We start from the raw sequence: 16,136 nt of genomic DNA, 5'->3' as shown, positions 1-16,136 counted from the left end.
CAGCACTCACCTCCAGAGCATTCCCCGCTGACGGCCACGTTGACTCCGCACTGTTTAAGAAGCTGCGCAATGCACCATACTTGGCACTGCACACTACAAAAGCCACCTCTACTGCTGGATCGGCACTTATGGCTTAATCTTACCGAGATTTAAGACGCTGACAGGACAACTCTTTTCGACTCTCCCGTCGGGCCTGTTTGACTCCGCAGTAGACGGCTTTGTGGAGCGCTACATTGCGGCCCATAAGTCATCACAGGCTATGCGTCATTTCTTCCCAAAAAGAGCCAGCTCCTCTACTGCCTCCAGTCTCTTAAAGATTGCCCAGTCGACTCAGAAGTGACCCAGGCCAGCTTCAGCACCCGTCCAGCCCAAGCCAAAAGTGGAGAGGAGGGGGAAAGGGTTAAGTCCCACCGAGGCAGGACCACCCCCAAAGTCTTCCTCAGTTAAGGGCACTGGAAACAATGTTTTGTTGCCAGTTCTACTTCTTCGTCCCCAAGAAGGATGGCGGCCTCAGGCCTATCCTTGATCTGAGATGTCTGAATCGCGCCCTCATGAGATGGCCTTTCAGAACGTTAACTATTAAACAAATCTTCGCACAAATTCGTCCCGGGAATTAGTTTATATCAGTGGATCTGAAAGACGCCTACTTTCATATCCAGATAGCCCCCCACTACAGACCAGTCTTGAGATTTGTGTTCAAGGGGGTGGCATACCAATAAACAGTCCTTCCATTTGGACACTCTCTAGCTCCGGATACTTTTACGAAGTGTGTAGACACGGCTCTCTCCCCTCTGAGGAAGGCGGGAATCTGCATACTCAACTACCTCGATGATTGGCTGCTTATAGTCCAATTGGAACAGAGCTATGCGGCTTAAGGCAAATGAGTTGGTCTTTTTAAAATGAATTGTCTACCTCAGAATGATATTAAACACAAATCATCATTTGAGATGTGATAGAAACAACATTACAGCTGTAATGCATGCATATACAATATTGGACAATCTTAGTGAACATGAGAGTATATGATATATGACTTAATTTTCTAAAAATCCACAGGGCCAAAAGTGCTCACAGTTGAAGAAACAATGGAACAATTGAAAGAATATTTTTTAGCAAATAACTTAGTATGTTGAGAAGCTGTAGATGTTTTTACCTGAAAAATCCAAGTAGGCCAAGTCTATACTGGATCAAGACTACAACTACATCTTGATAAGCAGCCAAAACATGTCCGTCAAACATGGACGCAGAGGCCGCAGAAAAACCTCCGCCATGAATCCAAACCATGACCTATTGCACATCATGTATTAAAAAAGAAAAAAAACATTAACCAACATACATTTTTATGCATACAAATAGAGCAAAGCTCAATTAAATTCAGACCAAACACTTACAGGTAACTTGGTGTTGTCTCCAGGTTTAGAAGGAGTGTAAATGTTGAGGTAAAGACAGTCTTCTGATACTTCAGGGATCTCCAAACTTATAGACACCTTATCCATGAAGTCTATAAGGATCTCCTTTGCCTGTAAACACCTGGGATAAAGAAAAAAGCAAAGTGTCATTGTTTCCAAATGAAAATGCCTGACAATTTAATTTCAGTAGTTCTGCTTTAATCTCACATTGGTGGCTGTTTGGTTGCATCTCTCACTCCTTGCCATGGTTCTGCAGGTAGTGGTGGAGCCAGCCTCAGGGGGCCTACAGGTGGCTTTGCAAACGGTACACCTAGATAGCTATTGATGACAGTTTCCTTGCCCTTCGCAGTCATGAAGGAACCTCTTAGAGACCCTAATTTGGTTTGTGCTACAGGTCCTGTCAAAAACAAATGTGCAACCAATCTTAATATTATACAGTGAGCCTTAACCAATTTTGAAACAATGCTGACTTTGATAACTTGCCTTCCATTCGCTTGTTTATTAATTGTGGAAGGGTTTGAGTCATGAAATTAAAGTGTTTTCCCTTCAGGTCCTTTCCAGGTTTCTGTTCCAGTCCAATGCTGAGATACTCAGCTTCAGCTCCAAATTCAGGCCACGATGTGAGGCCTGGACCATTCGGAGACCTGAAAAAGGTTTTTAAAATATAGTTTAAAACAAACTCTTAGAAATGCATTCTTTTTATACATATTTGTTTAATATAGTTTAAAAAAATAAAATATCAGTGCCTCCAGCTTGCAGAGCCGACGTGTGGGTGTATATGTATCCATATGTATCTATTGTAATATATCGTGATATGCATCGAATTGTCAGGCCCTTGTCGATACCCAGCCCTAATTTTCAGCAAAAAGTATGAAATGAATGACCCTAAAATGTCATGTATTGTAATCATCAAGTAAAAAAGTAATGTGTAATTCTTACAATTTAAATACATGTGAATGTACAGATCTTGGTCAAAATATTAATATATTTTTATCTAACATTAGCAAAGGTTAATAAATTTAGTAAGTATATATTGCTCATTATTAAAGTTAACTAATGCATTAACTGATTTTAACAAATTAAACCTACTGTAAACTTTTTTTTTTTTTTTTTTAAATGTCATGATACATTATAATATATACAGTATTAATTCATAAATATCATGTTTTTTTGGGAGCCGCATCACATGACTTTTTACAACCTTAACTGATTGACTCAAGAGGAAGGCAGAATGTCTTCACTATGATTTCACTTCCTGTTTTAAGTATGTTTCTGCATGTTGGTTGCACCACAAGATTTGATTTGGCAGACATTTGATTTGTTTCAAATATTTATAACATTTGAACAAACTTCTTCAAAGATTATAGCAAACTACTTGGTAATGTTTTCAAGAATTTCATCCTTTAAACAAAGATTTTATTCATGATATCCGTCTACCACCCTGAAAAATTTCACCTGGACTTGTCTGCTGAACCTGTGCAACATCTTTGTTGATCCTGGAACAACATTCCAATCAACCAATCAGATTTGAGGGACAAGTTTACAGTTTATGTCAAGTTTAGGCTTACAACCAGGGTTAGGTGCTTCTACATCAGTGTTATTCACCTATCATTTCCCTCTGATTTTAGGGATAAGTTATGGGTAGGGTTAGCTTAAGGGGTATGGATAGGGTTAGATGCATTTTTCAGACAGGAATGTTCTTCCAATATCAGCAAAATATGTTGACCCAGGAACACGCCTAACTCAGGACATGAGATTTGTCTCACTCACCCAGTGCGAGCAAAGTTGCCCCAGTAATTCATGACAGATCTACAAAGTTCATTTTCTTCTTTTGAGAGTTCACCTGAATTAAAACAGGAAGAAAAACAAAGAGAGACACTGTATTGATTGTCACTACCTATAAAATCCTTACTTTGACAACTGTTGTGGTTAATGATATCAATGAGACTAAAGTTTGAGATCTGAAGGTATGGTCACATTTAACGTTTTTTCTGGAAATTTTCACAGTCGAAATCCAGTCATTTCAATAGTAATACACATGACTGGATATTTCGTGTGAGACCGAAAGTTTTCCCCACGCATATTTCACAATGTGTTAAAGCAAATTCACTGTGTTGACCATCTGAAAGCTGCTTGGTCTGAAAGTGATTTCTCTGTGAGCTGTGCTTCATACATTGCTACACTGCTGACAATATACAATGGACCATTTTTCTGTGGAGTTTTGTGAAAGTTCGCTAGTGTGACTGTACTTCTAAAACACTAAATCTATTTGTTATATTTTCTAATATTATTGGGGTTGTACCTTCCAGCTTTATAAGTCCATCTGCAAAGCAAAAACCAAAAACAAATACAATTTCATCTCCATGGTTACTTCCAACAAAACTGGGTCTTTTCTTTTGAAGTATACTGGGAGAATGCTGGAATTCATACACGTACACTGGTGCACCAGCATCTAGAAATAGACGAAATTGATCATTATTGTTGTGTATCACTGAAACAGCATTCTACAAATTTAACACAGTCATACTTCTACAGCGCATTGAACAAACTCTCACCTCTGTGGAAATTCGCTACTTTGCGAGCTGGGATGTTGTACAAAGAGTCTCCTAACATCTCTCGAAAACCATCTCGGATTTTGATCCTGTCAGTGGATGTGCCCAGATACTCATTTAAAACAAGCTCAAGAATTGACTGATCTTGGAGCTAAAGGGGATAAAAATAGACCAGAAATATTATTTAAAAAGTTTCAAGTATTTTTAAATTACAAACCATATAGGCTAGTCTTGCAGCTTACTATTAGAGTTCCTCTAAAACCCTCCACCTCCACCAGCTCCACCTGTCTAGATCTATGGAGAGTAGCAAGTCCATTCTTGCTCTGCAGCAGCAGCAATACTCAAAAGCACCAGTGTAACAGATCTAGTCCACCAAACCAAACTATTTCAAAAGTTGTTATTAAATTATTAATATAATTTATAATTTAATATATTTCAATCATAACAACTTTTGAAATAGTTTGGCTTTGGTGGACTATATATGTATAATTGAAGATACAACTCTCTTACAGCATGATTAAACATGGTCAAAACCGGCACAATCTGCTCTATGTCCATCCCGTCTGTCCATCCTGGAGGTGACAAGAACTATGGAAAAACATTTGCTAAATGTCAATATACTGTAAAATACTGACTGATCAGTAATTTTTGGAAAAACAAATTTCATGTTTGTATTTTTACAAATTTTAAAAGTGAAGAAGTCTGTCTTTACATTTGGCAGCATATATCCACACTCATCATTAGTGATTCCGGTGATCAGAGGCACTTTATTAAACTGGTGGGATTGAAGAAGATCTGCTGCAGGTTTTGGAAGGAACTGGCCATCCACTGTCACTCCAAAAAAAACCTCTGGATGCTCCTGTTTCAAAAGACAACACACCGTTTAGTGCATAGGTGGACTGTTTGCATACATTTATGAGTGTTTACAGAGATTCAATAAGAAAGACTAGTATTTGGACAGACAGACCTTAGCAATTGTCAAGATGTTTTCTTCTGTCAGCTGCATCACACAGTCAACAATCGTCTTTGTGCTGGAAATATCACAGCCAGATATATCTCCTACAGCCTAGAGAGAAACAAGTGATATTTACATTCAATTTATTTCATTTTGACTACAGAACATTCTAAATGAATTTCTTTAGAAATTGAACAGGTGTAACTGACCTGAGCTAATGCAAGAGGGTTGGGACTCATGAGAGCATCCATTGCTGCTGTACCGCTCTCTGCGATAGCATGATGGAAGAGGTTTGCAGATAATGGTGAAAGAACCTGTGAATTTTTTGTTTTGGTTCAATGACATAATGCTAATTTTTTTACTGAAAAATACTTGAAAGTCTTATTGGAATATCAGCCTCATGGGTTTTGCGAATATGCAACCAATGAAAAGTGTTAGAAAGAGCTTGTGACTAAACCTTGTAACTGCATTGGCTTCTCAATGTGTCAGTCAAACCTCATAACTCCACCCCGACTCTATCATGAATGAAGTGCCAGGTTAGTGACCACTGCACTACACCATGCGGACCAATGCCTGCCTATGAGCTGTGAAGGTCACCAAGCACAACCATATCTGGCTTAAGCACTGAAGTACTTGATGGGCCTCGACCCAGAGAAACCTAATCACCAGCAACCAAATTAGACACATCCTGTAACACCACAGACACGCTACCTAGAAGCTCAGTGTTATAGACTCCAGGAAAAAACCCAAAGCCTCTATGCTCAGCTTTTTCTGAAATGTGAACTCTTGAATTAAACCAGTCTGAGCCACAGCAGCAGGACAGCCCAGAGCCCCTAAGAGTAGAGCTAACAGGGGAGACTATAGACATAACCTAATCTAAATCCATAGCACTACATCTAGCAGCTGAACCAGGCAATAGATGAAATACAGTGTTGCTCACAGCAACTCTACATATAACCCTGCCAGGACTGAACAAGCCTAAAGGGAAGCAATGTACCGAAGGGAGCATGCAAAGAAAGAATTCCTCAGCTTCCAAGATAAACCAGACTAATGGGCTGAAGAAAGCTCAAAGCCCCACTGCAACCTTAGAGTAGCCTGGGGACAGGGATCAACCCATTCACAAGGAGCATAATCCTGCTTCAAACCCAATATGACAATTTGGGGAGGACAACAAGTAAGAAAGTGGAATTTTCCATACTCAATCTCAGCTGTCAAGCTCTACTTGTCCTCACCCTGCTCGGGAGCTCAACCCTACTTCAAATACCAGTCACTCAAGCTCAACTCAACAGATGCTATTATGCCAGCGAGTTCACCAAGGAAGAGTGCTATATGGCAATATCACCTCTGCCCATCCTCACGAAAAATGTTTACACGAACACCTCCCAGCTGAATGCACTGGAGGAGGAACTGATGGAAGTGTTATAAAAACACCGGCTTTTACACCCATCAAACCTCCTCTCCCTTGCGGCCACATTCTGCATAAGACCCCCAGCTGGAGGGAGGGAATTCTTTAAAAGTGAAGGAGTTGCATTATCTCACCATGACCAACACATTCAGCGGCCCTCAGTAGACATTACAGAGGAGCATGCTGAACAACGACATTGCTCTGGACCAGATAAGAAAGCAGATCACCTCATCTCACTGCAGCTTCACACTTTCACTTAACATCAGTCTATCCTCTGGACCTAAGCCCCAGAGGAACATACTGAACAACAGCATTGCTCTGGACCAGATAAGATAGTGGATTGCATCATCTCATCACGACTCACGCTCTTAACGTTAGTCCATACTCTGTACTTAAGCTCCTGCAAAAGCAGGATGTAAGCATTAAGCAGGGTTCTCCTAAAGAAGCGAGCAGAGATAAACTGCACCCGCTGTAATCTCCAAGCCTAAAAAGCTGGAGAGGGTGATAGACCTCTTTAATTCCTCCATAGAAAAAACACCTACAGGACCATGAAGGCAGACCCCAAAATCAGCGTAAACTGAATGGGGGGTGGGGGTGGGGGGGCTAGGGAGAGAGGGGTAATGACTACTCCTTCAGCCCTCACAGACCCCCAGTGAGGGATACATCTGCTGAAAGCTGCTGACTGAGACCTCGCCTTTGTAACTTCTCTACTACCGTCTCACCGGCAGTCTGTAGAGGTCAGAGTGTGACATCAGAGCACCAATAAGAACGTTTTTTTCATTTTCCTTGTCACAGATGCCTCTCTGTAGCAATTATAGCAACCACTGAATGACCAATGCACAGTCCCTCCTCACGTGAATAGTTTACCTACACGGGACACACTATACGAGCTGAACCAAATTCCTCCATGATCTCGACAACTCAATGAGAAGATCTGGGAGAAATAAAAGGCTCACAGACTTATATGTGGGGCAGCGGAGGAGGTGTATTATTAATAACACCTGCCTCAACTCTCAATTCCTCATAACTAGACACGCCACATTAAAATGCTCTCAGCCAGGTCAGAAGCGCCCGCAGAGGGGCTTCCTGAACCCACATGAGAACAACAGAGCTAGCAGGAGAAGCCCAAAAAGAAAAAAAACTCCTGTCAGACTCCGTCCCATGCTCCACCTACATTCCCCATGATCAATCCTAGGCAGCAATGGGATCGGAACGACGAAGTGCAGACTCTCAACTCTCATCCCTCAAGAGAGAGTCAAGCAAGGGTGGAGCTTCTCACAGCAAATGCTTCAGAATGAATGCATTCAACTCCCTCAAAAGCCAAACGTGCTCTGTGCAAATGCTTGATTCTCATCGCTCTAAAGAGAATCAAGCAAGAACAGAACTTCTTACCTCAAATGCATTGCAATGAGTGTATCTAGCTCCATCGAGAGTTGAATCCGCTCCAACAGACTCTTATCTTCACACACGCATGCAAACAAAGCGGCTTCCTGAAGACAAAAAAGCTGATGACGTGTAATGCAGGCACCCTTCTGTATGCCTGGGCACTCTCACGTGCTTCACACACAGGGTTTCGCAGGACATGTCTCCGTAGCGTCAGCAACTGACAAAGCGAGGAGTTCCTTCGAAAGGGAACTCGCGGTTATGGTAAGGGGTGTGACATTTCCCAAACATGCTCGAAACGGTTGACCAATCACAACACACTGGGCCAGCCAACCAACCAGAGCACATTTTGCTTTTTTAAAAGGAGGGGCTTCATAGAGACAGGAACAAAACAGAGCGTTACTGAGAGACATATATATATATATATATATAATGTTTTTTTCTTTTTATCTTTATTTTTCTTACATGTAAAGACACACTGACTCCTCCAGAAGACTCTCCAAAGATTGTCACTAATCCAGGGTCGCCCCCAAAGCTGTGGATGTTCTCCTGAACCCAATGAAGGGCAGCCACCTGGTCCAGAAGACCATAGTTTCCTGGCGCATGTTCATCTCCTGTGCTGCAAAAAGAAAAGGAAACTTTTATCTGAATCTGTGATTAAATACAGAAAAATGTATTCACATAATAGGGCATGCACCAAAATTAGTTTTTTTTTATGAAACACTGAAGCCAAAATAAAATAATGATGAAATATCGTCAATCATTTTGGCCCTTCAGAACTTTTTCGCTAATTAGGGGCCAAGCACCGAAGGTGCGGAGGCACCTATTGTAATCGTTAGTGTTCTTATTAGGGGCCAAGCACCGAAGGTGCGGAGGCACCTACTGTATCTGTTCCAGTTCTTATTCTTCTTTTTCCGACTGGCAGTCTATGGCAGCCCATAGAACCGCTTGCAGGAAAGTTATGAAATTTGGCACACTGATAAAGGACAGTCTGAAAAGTCACCATAGCAAATTTGGAGTCTCCAACTCAATGTCACTCACTTTCACTCATGTTTATGCTAATAACTTTTGAACCACAAGGGCTAGAAATAAAATTCATAAAAATTGATCACACCGTTCTCGAATACCGCGCAAATTAATTTTATGTAGTGCTTGCAAAAACAGACATAAGGCTGTATCTCCGCAACGGTTTATCTTATTCAGACCAAACTTGGTACATGTCATCACAAGCATGACCTGAGGTTACATGCTGCATTTCGCCGCAGTGCCACCTACTGGTCCGGAGACATGAAAAATTGATATTTTTGCTTATAACTTCTGAACAGTTTGTCCAAAAATCATAAAATCCGTCTCATTAGATGCAGGGCAACATGCCGAGTCGAATGATATTCAATTTTACCATATCGGCCATTTTGAATTTTGTGCTAAAATGCTCTATTTTAGGAACGCATGAACGGATTGTTACGAAACTTGGTATGGGTCATCAGCATGATGTCCTGAAGGAGCCTGAGAAGTTTCGAAACAGGGCCACCTAGTGGTGAATTTATTTTCCAAATGCTTATAACTTTGGGTGTGGTCGACTTATTTTCAGGAGACTCATCTCATTAGACTCCTGAATCCTTGCCGAGTCCTACGATACCAAACATGCTAGGTTTTGCCTTACGGTTTGTGTAGCATTGTGATTTAGCGCTTAAAAAACATTTGCCGATATCTTCGAAATCACTGGTCCGATCGAGACGAAACCACTGTCAGAAGTTTGGAAACATAGATCGATAGCAGAACACCAATTCCCAAATGCGAAAATATTGATAGTAAGGGGTAGTAAAATCCAATCAAAGTCATGTGTCAGTCATTTTTTACGTGTTTTTTCATATAAATGTCTATAACTCCGAAGCGAATTGAGATATTTTCACCAAAATTGACACACATATGTATGGGCTCCCTCTGAGGACACACACAAAAAAATGGTGGGACTAAGCCTCTTGGTGGCGCTATAATAGAACAAAACATGAAATTCCCATTGACTTCAATACAGTTTTGTGAAATAAAATGCTATACTTAACGAATACATTGGTGTAATATTACGAAACTCAGAATGTGCCATCTGCACCATCCCCTGAAGGTACCCAAAATATTTTGAGACAGCGCCACCTTTTGGTCAAAAGTTATAACAAAATTTTCAAAACTGCTAATAACTTTTGAATAAATCGGCCTATTGTAATGCCACTGGTCTTAATAGATTCCTTGGTTCACGCTGTGAACATACCACGTGTACCTTATTTGGCCTAACTTCCAGTCCGCCATCTTGATTTTCATTCAAAACCTACTTTTTCGAACACCTCCTAGACCGTTTGTCCGATTTTCACCAAAATCGAATCGTATCATCTCCAGACCGTGCCGACTAAAAGTTATGGATTTCGTGTTGATAGACGAAACCGTTTTCGTATAGTGCAGCAGCAAAGTTGAGGCATGATGCCAAAAGGACTATTTAGTCTTTATCTCTGCAATGCCTTGACATATTGATACCAAACTTTGTATGTGTCATTGTCACTTCACTCTGACCACATCACATCAGTTTTGTTACTGCACCACCTATTGGTCGAAAGTGATAATCAATTAAATCATATTTTTAATTTCTGTTAATGTGATTTTTCAGCCATTTCGCCTAAAATACTCTTGATTGTCTTTAATTGCTCATTGTTGCAGTTGGTCTGACACTTTAAGCACTGTTGGCATGTCTTGTCATCTTATTCTGCTTGGCCCCGATAATTGCTGCTTGCAGCTATATTTAAATTTGTCATTGTTTCGTGGAGAAATTGTCAATGATTTTGGCCAAATCTTTTCAGTTTCAGAAATTTCAGAGCATCACTAATACGCACATTGCACAAAAACAAATACATTTTAATGCCAAGTTACAAGTATTAATTGCAATAATTGAATGCCATTAAAAATGTTATTCATCCTTAAATTAAAATTGGTAGCCCTAAAGTATTGTTGTGAATTTTTTTTTTAATTACTAATACCTATAACCTTTGTTTCTTTACAAAAAAATAAAAAAATTGATTTTTTTGTAGTCAAAACCTTTTTGTAGTTTTTTTTGTAGTCAAAACCTACACATTTGAAAATGACAAATTATTTACAAAAAATAAATAAATACATTACGGCTACTGAAATTTAAAAAATCATTAAAAGAATCTATTTGACAATGAGAATTTAATCCAGATTTGATTAATTTATCAATTACAGACTAAATTTTTACCTACTTGTAGTAAAAATCCATTAAATCAAGATTCCAATCTTCTACTGTGGGTTTTTAATCCAGTTATATTTGCATCTCATTTTTAATAGTTTTTTAAAGGAACACGCTGACTTTTTGGGACTTTAGCTTATTCACCGTATCCCGCAGAGTTAGATAAGTCCATACATACCCTTTTCATCTCCGTGCGTGCCTTAACTGTCTGACGCACCCACCGCTAGCCTAGCTTAGCACAAAGACTGGAGATAAATGCCAACATTTTCCTATTTACATGTTGTGATTTGTATAGTCACAGCGTGTACAAATAACAAGGTCACATGAGACACAGCCATCTTCTAACCTTATACAACTATATTCTCAGAAGGCGAAGCACTTCTACTTGGGCGGAGTGATTTACTCCAACTCTCTGCTTCTCACCACGGGCTTCTCAGGTGCTGCAAGCAAATCACTCCGCCCAAGTAGCAGTGCTTCGCCTTCTGAGAATATAGTTCCCAGTATGTGTACGGTTAGAAGATGGCTGTGTCTCATGTGACCTTGTTATTTGTATACACTGTGACTACACAAATCAAAACATGTAAATAGGAAAATGTTGGCGTTATTTTGTCACTTATTGGGAGCAGTATGCTAGCTGAAGCTGTTTACCTCCAGTCTTTGTGCTAAGCTAGGCTAGCGGTGGGTGCGCCAGATAGAGTTACGGCTTGCTCGGAGATGAAAAGGGTATGTATGGACTTATCTAACTCTGGGGGATACGATGAATAAGCTAAAGACCCAAAAAGTCGGTGTGTTCCTTTAAAAAATTAATACAGAATAATTTTATTATTATTTATTGTAATAATTATAAAGCGTCTTATATAATAACAATGTAACATGAAGTGATTTTTATGCATTACTTTTATGCATAGAGGTTTTATGCTTGAACCATGCTGCCATAATAAAAAAAAAAACTTTCATTAAAATATTATGAATTGTACCAAAGACCAATTTTCAGATTTCATTATGCAATGCATCATTTAAGAATCACACTTGAATCAAATTGCTGTCAGAGCAAATATTCACACCTCATAATAATAATAAATTAAAATTGATGATCTTTCCGCTTTCATTAAGCATTTCATATGATCCAGGTAATCTGCAGCAGTTAAATAATTTATGACCAACCTTAAGAATCCCAGCAGTCCCAATCTGTACTGAATCAGCACCACGACCACATCCTGATACGCTGACAGAACAGAGCCATCGTACACTGAAGCTGAACCAACAGAAAGTCCTCCACCATGAATCCAAACCATGACCTAGAAAACACGTGGAAACATTCTCGACCCAATTTCTATGAGGACGTTCAATCCCAAAAAGCTGTTGTTGAACTTACTGGCAACTTGGCGTCTTCTTCACCAGGTTTGACTGGAGTGTAGATGTTGAGATACAAACAGTCCTCTGAGACCTCAGGAATCTCCACATCCATAGAGAGAAACTCCAGCTCAAGGACACTCGCTTGCCTGTCCTGAATGCACCTAAAGAATCCACTGTACATTAGATACTGGAAATGTCTAAACACATTTGAATTTAAATACTGTTTTGTAGCATCTCACATTGATGGCTGTTTGGTTGCATCTCTCACTCCTTGCCATTTCTCTGCAGGCTGGGGCCGAGCCAGTCTCAGAGACCCCACTGGAGGCCTGGCAAATGGTACACCAAGATAGCTATTGATGACAGTTTCCTTGCCCTTCACAGTCATGAAGGAACCTCTTAGAGATCCTAATTTGGTATGTGCTACAGGTCCTGTCAAAAACAAATGTGCAACCATTCTTAATATTATACAGCGACCCTTAGCGAATTTTAAAACAATGCTGACTTTGATAACTTGCCTTCCTTTCGCTTATTTATTAATCGTGGAAGGGTTTGAGTCATGAAATTAAAGTGTTTTCCTTTCAGGTCCTTTCCAGGTTTCTGTTCCAGTCCAATGCTGAGATACTCAGCTTCAGCTCCAAATTCAGGCCACGATGTGAGGCCCAGACCATTCGGAGACCTGAAAAAGTTTTTAAAATATAGCTTAAAACAAACTCTTAGAAATGCATTCTTTTTATACATATTTGTATAAAAACAAATATGTATAACCCCCCCCCCACCACCACCACCACCACACACACACACACACACACACACACACAAAAAATGGTTTTAAGTCAGTTATTTATATCTTTTGCTGTAGTGTGTCAGTAGGAAATATCAGTTTACATTTCCAAACATTATTTTTGCCATTAATTGTAATAATCCAGTGAGATTTGTGTATGCACAAGGAGTCTGACAACAGCCAGTATGATCTGATCTCACATCATCGAGTCCGTCTGTGATTACATGAAGAAACAGAAGAAACTGAGACAGACTAAATCCAGAAGAACTGCAGGAACGTCTCCAAGATGCTTGAAGAAACCTTCCTGCAAAGCTACCTGAAAATCTATGCGCAAGTGTACCTGGACAAAAGTCGTTTTAAACGCAAAGGGTCGTTACACCATATATTGATTTGAATTAGTTAATAGAAGTTAAATCATAAATAAATTAAATTAGTGATTTTATTTTTGAAAGCATTCTTACGTTACAGCATTTTAACACAAGTGCCAGTACTTTTCACAGTCCTGTAGCTTTGCAGGAAGGTTTCTTCAAGCATCTTGGAGACGTTCCGCAGTTCTTCTGGATTTAGTCTGTCTCAGTTTTTTCTGTTTCTTCATGTAATCACAGATGGACTCGATGATGGTGAGATCAGATCATACCGACTGTTGTCAGATTCCTTGTGCATACAGAAATCTCGACGTGTGGGTGCCGGTGCACTTTGGTTTAGGGGTGTGCGATATCACAATTTTTGATCGTGGAAGATTAAAATGCCTCCACAAATTATCGTAGTATTGTGTTACAGGGCATTCTATCAGTTGCAGTTCCCTTTCGTAGTCATTCCGAGTTACGTTGGATGACGACGAATGGGGTTTCGCTTAGAAAGCCTATCATCTTCAAATATATAAAACGAGCCAATGGCAATGAAATGCCATGGGTCTGCAGAATTTGCATAGCGTATCTCCGCCCCACCCTGGGGGTATATAAGGAAGTACGCCGGCAACATGCAGATATGTTTTCGCTTCGGAGCCAAGTTCACCACTTCACTCCACAGCCAACTCTGAGTTATCTCTACTTTCTCTTCGAGACAAGCCTCTCTCCGGGTGTTGGTGTGACAGCGAGTTCCAGCGAGTGCACATTCCCTGCTTATCTGTGTAGTGATTTGCCAGAGTTTGTGTGTTCATCTCCCTGGTTGCTTCAACACTTGCGGAGAAAATCTCCTTTCTAAAAGAGCTTGCACGTGGCACGTCTTTTTAAAGATGCCTCGCCCGTGCACTTCTGGTTGCGGTCTATACATTTCTGACTCTGATGGGCACAATCGCTGTCTTGTGTGTCTGGGCATTGATCATGCTAAGGCAGCGTTTGTGGATGAGTCACGTTCCCATTGCGGGAACATGCCCATCGCACGGTTGCGGTCGAGACTCAATGACCTTCATGATAGAGTCCCCTCATACGCAACCCGATCTACGAGCTCCACGAGAGCTGGTACTTCGGTACAGTGTGGAATAAAGCGCCGACTATTCCACGCTCCACACCTCCCTCTAGCACTGTGCAACCCGTGAGTGTTCCGAATGAACCCGCAGTACAGTCCTCTGACTTGCCGCGGGTTTCATTCGGCGCTCCAGAGGAAGATGTGATGTCGATCGCTGCATCACAAGGTGGGCAGGAGTCCTTGGGAAGTGACGATTCGGCTGTGCTGCCACCTTCGGGTGTCCCAGCATTGCCCGATTCTGATCCCGAGCTGACGGCCATCCTTTCCCGGGCAGCCGCGGCCATTGGGCTTGAGTGGTCCCCGCCACCTGGTCTGGTGCGCTCGCGGCTGGACGATTGGTTTTTGGGGGCGGCTGCTGATCCTCGTCAGCGCCCTACCCCAATGCCTTTCTTCCCGGATGTGCATGAGGAGGTCACGAGGTCCTGGAAGGCACCCTTGTCTTCCCGCGATCGCTTGTCGACCTCCTCCGGCTGCCAAAGGGTACACTGGGGTTCCCCAGGTTGAACGCTCTGTTGCCATGCAACTATGTCCTCAGAGTGCTTCTTCCCGCGGCGACCCTAAGCACCCCTCCAAGGCCTGTAGGTTCTCCTCCACGCTTGTGGCGAAGACCTATAGAGCTGCGGGGCTGGCGGCCTCCTCACTGCATGCCATGGCAATGCTGCAGGTCTACCAGGCCCAGTTGTTGCGTGACATGCACGAGGGGAGGACTGACCCCAGGCTCTTTGATGAGCTGCGTGCTGCCACCGACCTTGCTCTCCGAGCAACGAAGGTGACCGCACACTCCCTGGGTCAGGTGATGTCCACCTGTGTTGTTCAGGAGCGACACCTGTGGCTCAACCTGGCCGATATGCAGGAGGCCGAGCGAACCCGGTTCCTCGACACCCCCATATCCCAGGCTGGCCTCTTCGGTGGTGCAGTCGAGGACTTTGCCCAGCAGTTCTTGACTGCTCAGAAGCAGACTGAGGCGTTAAAACACGTCCTGCCCCGATGGCCCACTGCTGCCTCCACCCAGCCGTCGGCACAGGTGCCTCAGTCTGCTCGCCGCCGAGGGCACCCTCCTACGGCTCCCGCCCCTCCTGCACGGCCCCAGCAGCAGCCTCCATCCGGGTCGCGTCGTGGAGGACGCCGTAGGAAGGCCCCGCAGCCCACTCCAGCCCCGCTCCCCGCTAAACGCCAGGCAAAGCGGCGCTCCTGAGACGGGCTGCTCAGAGATGGCATTGAGTTCCCTTCAGGAGATGGTAGCAGGGCCGCTCATTCCCCCGGTGGAGGGCCGGGGGAGAATCCTTGGTTTTCCCACTCCCGCTGCTCGTCCCTCGACGGGCAGCACCCTATTGTGGTTAAAGAAAGAACTCACTCTCCCATCTCTGAGCACACAGAGTTCTCTGATGACAGTGTGCGCCGCTCACGAGCCTCGCCACTCTCGTCCCCCTCTGTTGCCAGACCCCTGCCAGAGCACGCCCCCGTGGGACGCTGGTCTTCCCCTGGCAGGACGCGGCTAATGACCGTGCCCCAGCATCGGGCCACTATGCCACCCACGCCTGGGCCGGTCATTCCGCCTCGCTGCACCACCGAGGGTAC

At 42.6% G+C, this 16,136-nt stretch overlaps 1 protein-coding gene across 1 annotated transcript in view; it reads right to left on the bottom strand.

Moving 5' to 3' along the window:
• Positions 1–16,136, bottom strand: part of LOC307151812 (uncharacterized protein) — a 115,316-nt gene that overhangs the window by 73,222 nt on the left and 25,958 nt on the right. The window contains exons 13-28 of the mRNA XM_079859989.1: positions 12,826–12,986; positions 12,550–12,739; positions 12,330–12,471; positions 12,119–12,252; positions 8,170–8,323; positions 5,126–5,230; positions 4,929–5,027; positions 4,674–4,820; positions 4,472–4,549; positions 3,965–4,112; positions 3,712–3,861; positions 3,180–3,252; positions 1,893–2,053; positions 1,617–1,806; positions 1,392–1,530; positions 1,154–1,287 (exon numbers count right to left, since the gene is read on the bottom strand). Coding sequence (XP_079716115.1) covers positions 1,154–1,287; positions 1,392–1,530; positions 1,617–1,806; positions 1,893–2,053; positions 3,180–3,252; positions 3,712–3,861; positions 3,965–4,112; positions 4,472–4,549; positions 4,674–4,820; positions 4,929–5,027; positions 5,126–5,230; positions 8,170–8,323; positions 12,119–12,252; positions 12,330–12,471; positions 12,550–12,739; positions 12,826–12,986 — 2,205 coding nt within the window. The remainder of the gene's footprint in view (positions 1–1,153; positions 1,288–1,391; positions 1,531–1,616; positions 1,807–1,892; positions 2,054–3,179; positions 3,253–3,711; positions 3,862–3,964; positions 4,113–4,471; positions 4,550–4,673; positions 4,821–4,928; positions 5,028–5,125; positions 5,231–8,169; positions 8,324–12,118; positions 12,253–12,329; positions 12,472–12,549; positions 12,740–12,825; positions 12,987–16,136) is intronic.

This window comes from Squalius cephalus (assembly GCF_949319135.1).
Source record: "Squalius cephalus genome assembly, chromosome: 23".
NCBI classification, from domain to species: Eukaryota; Metazoa; Chordata; class Actinopteri; order Cypriniformes; family Leuciscidae; genus Squalius; species Squalius cephalus.
This window is presented reverse-complemented; position numbering and strand designations above follow the sequence as displayed.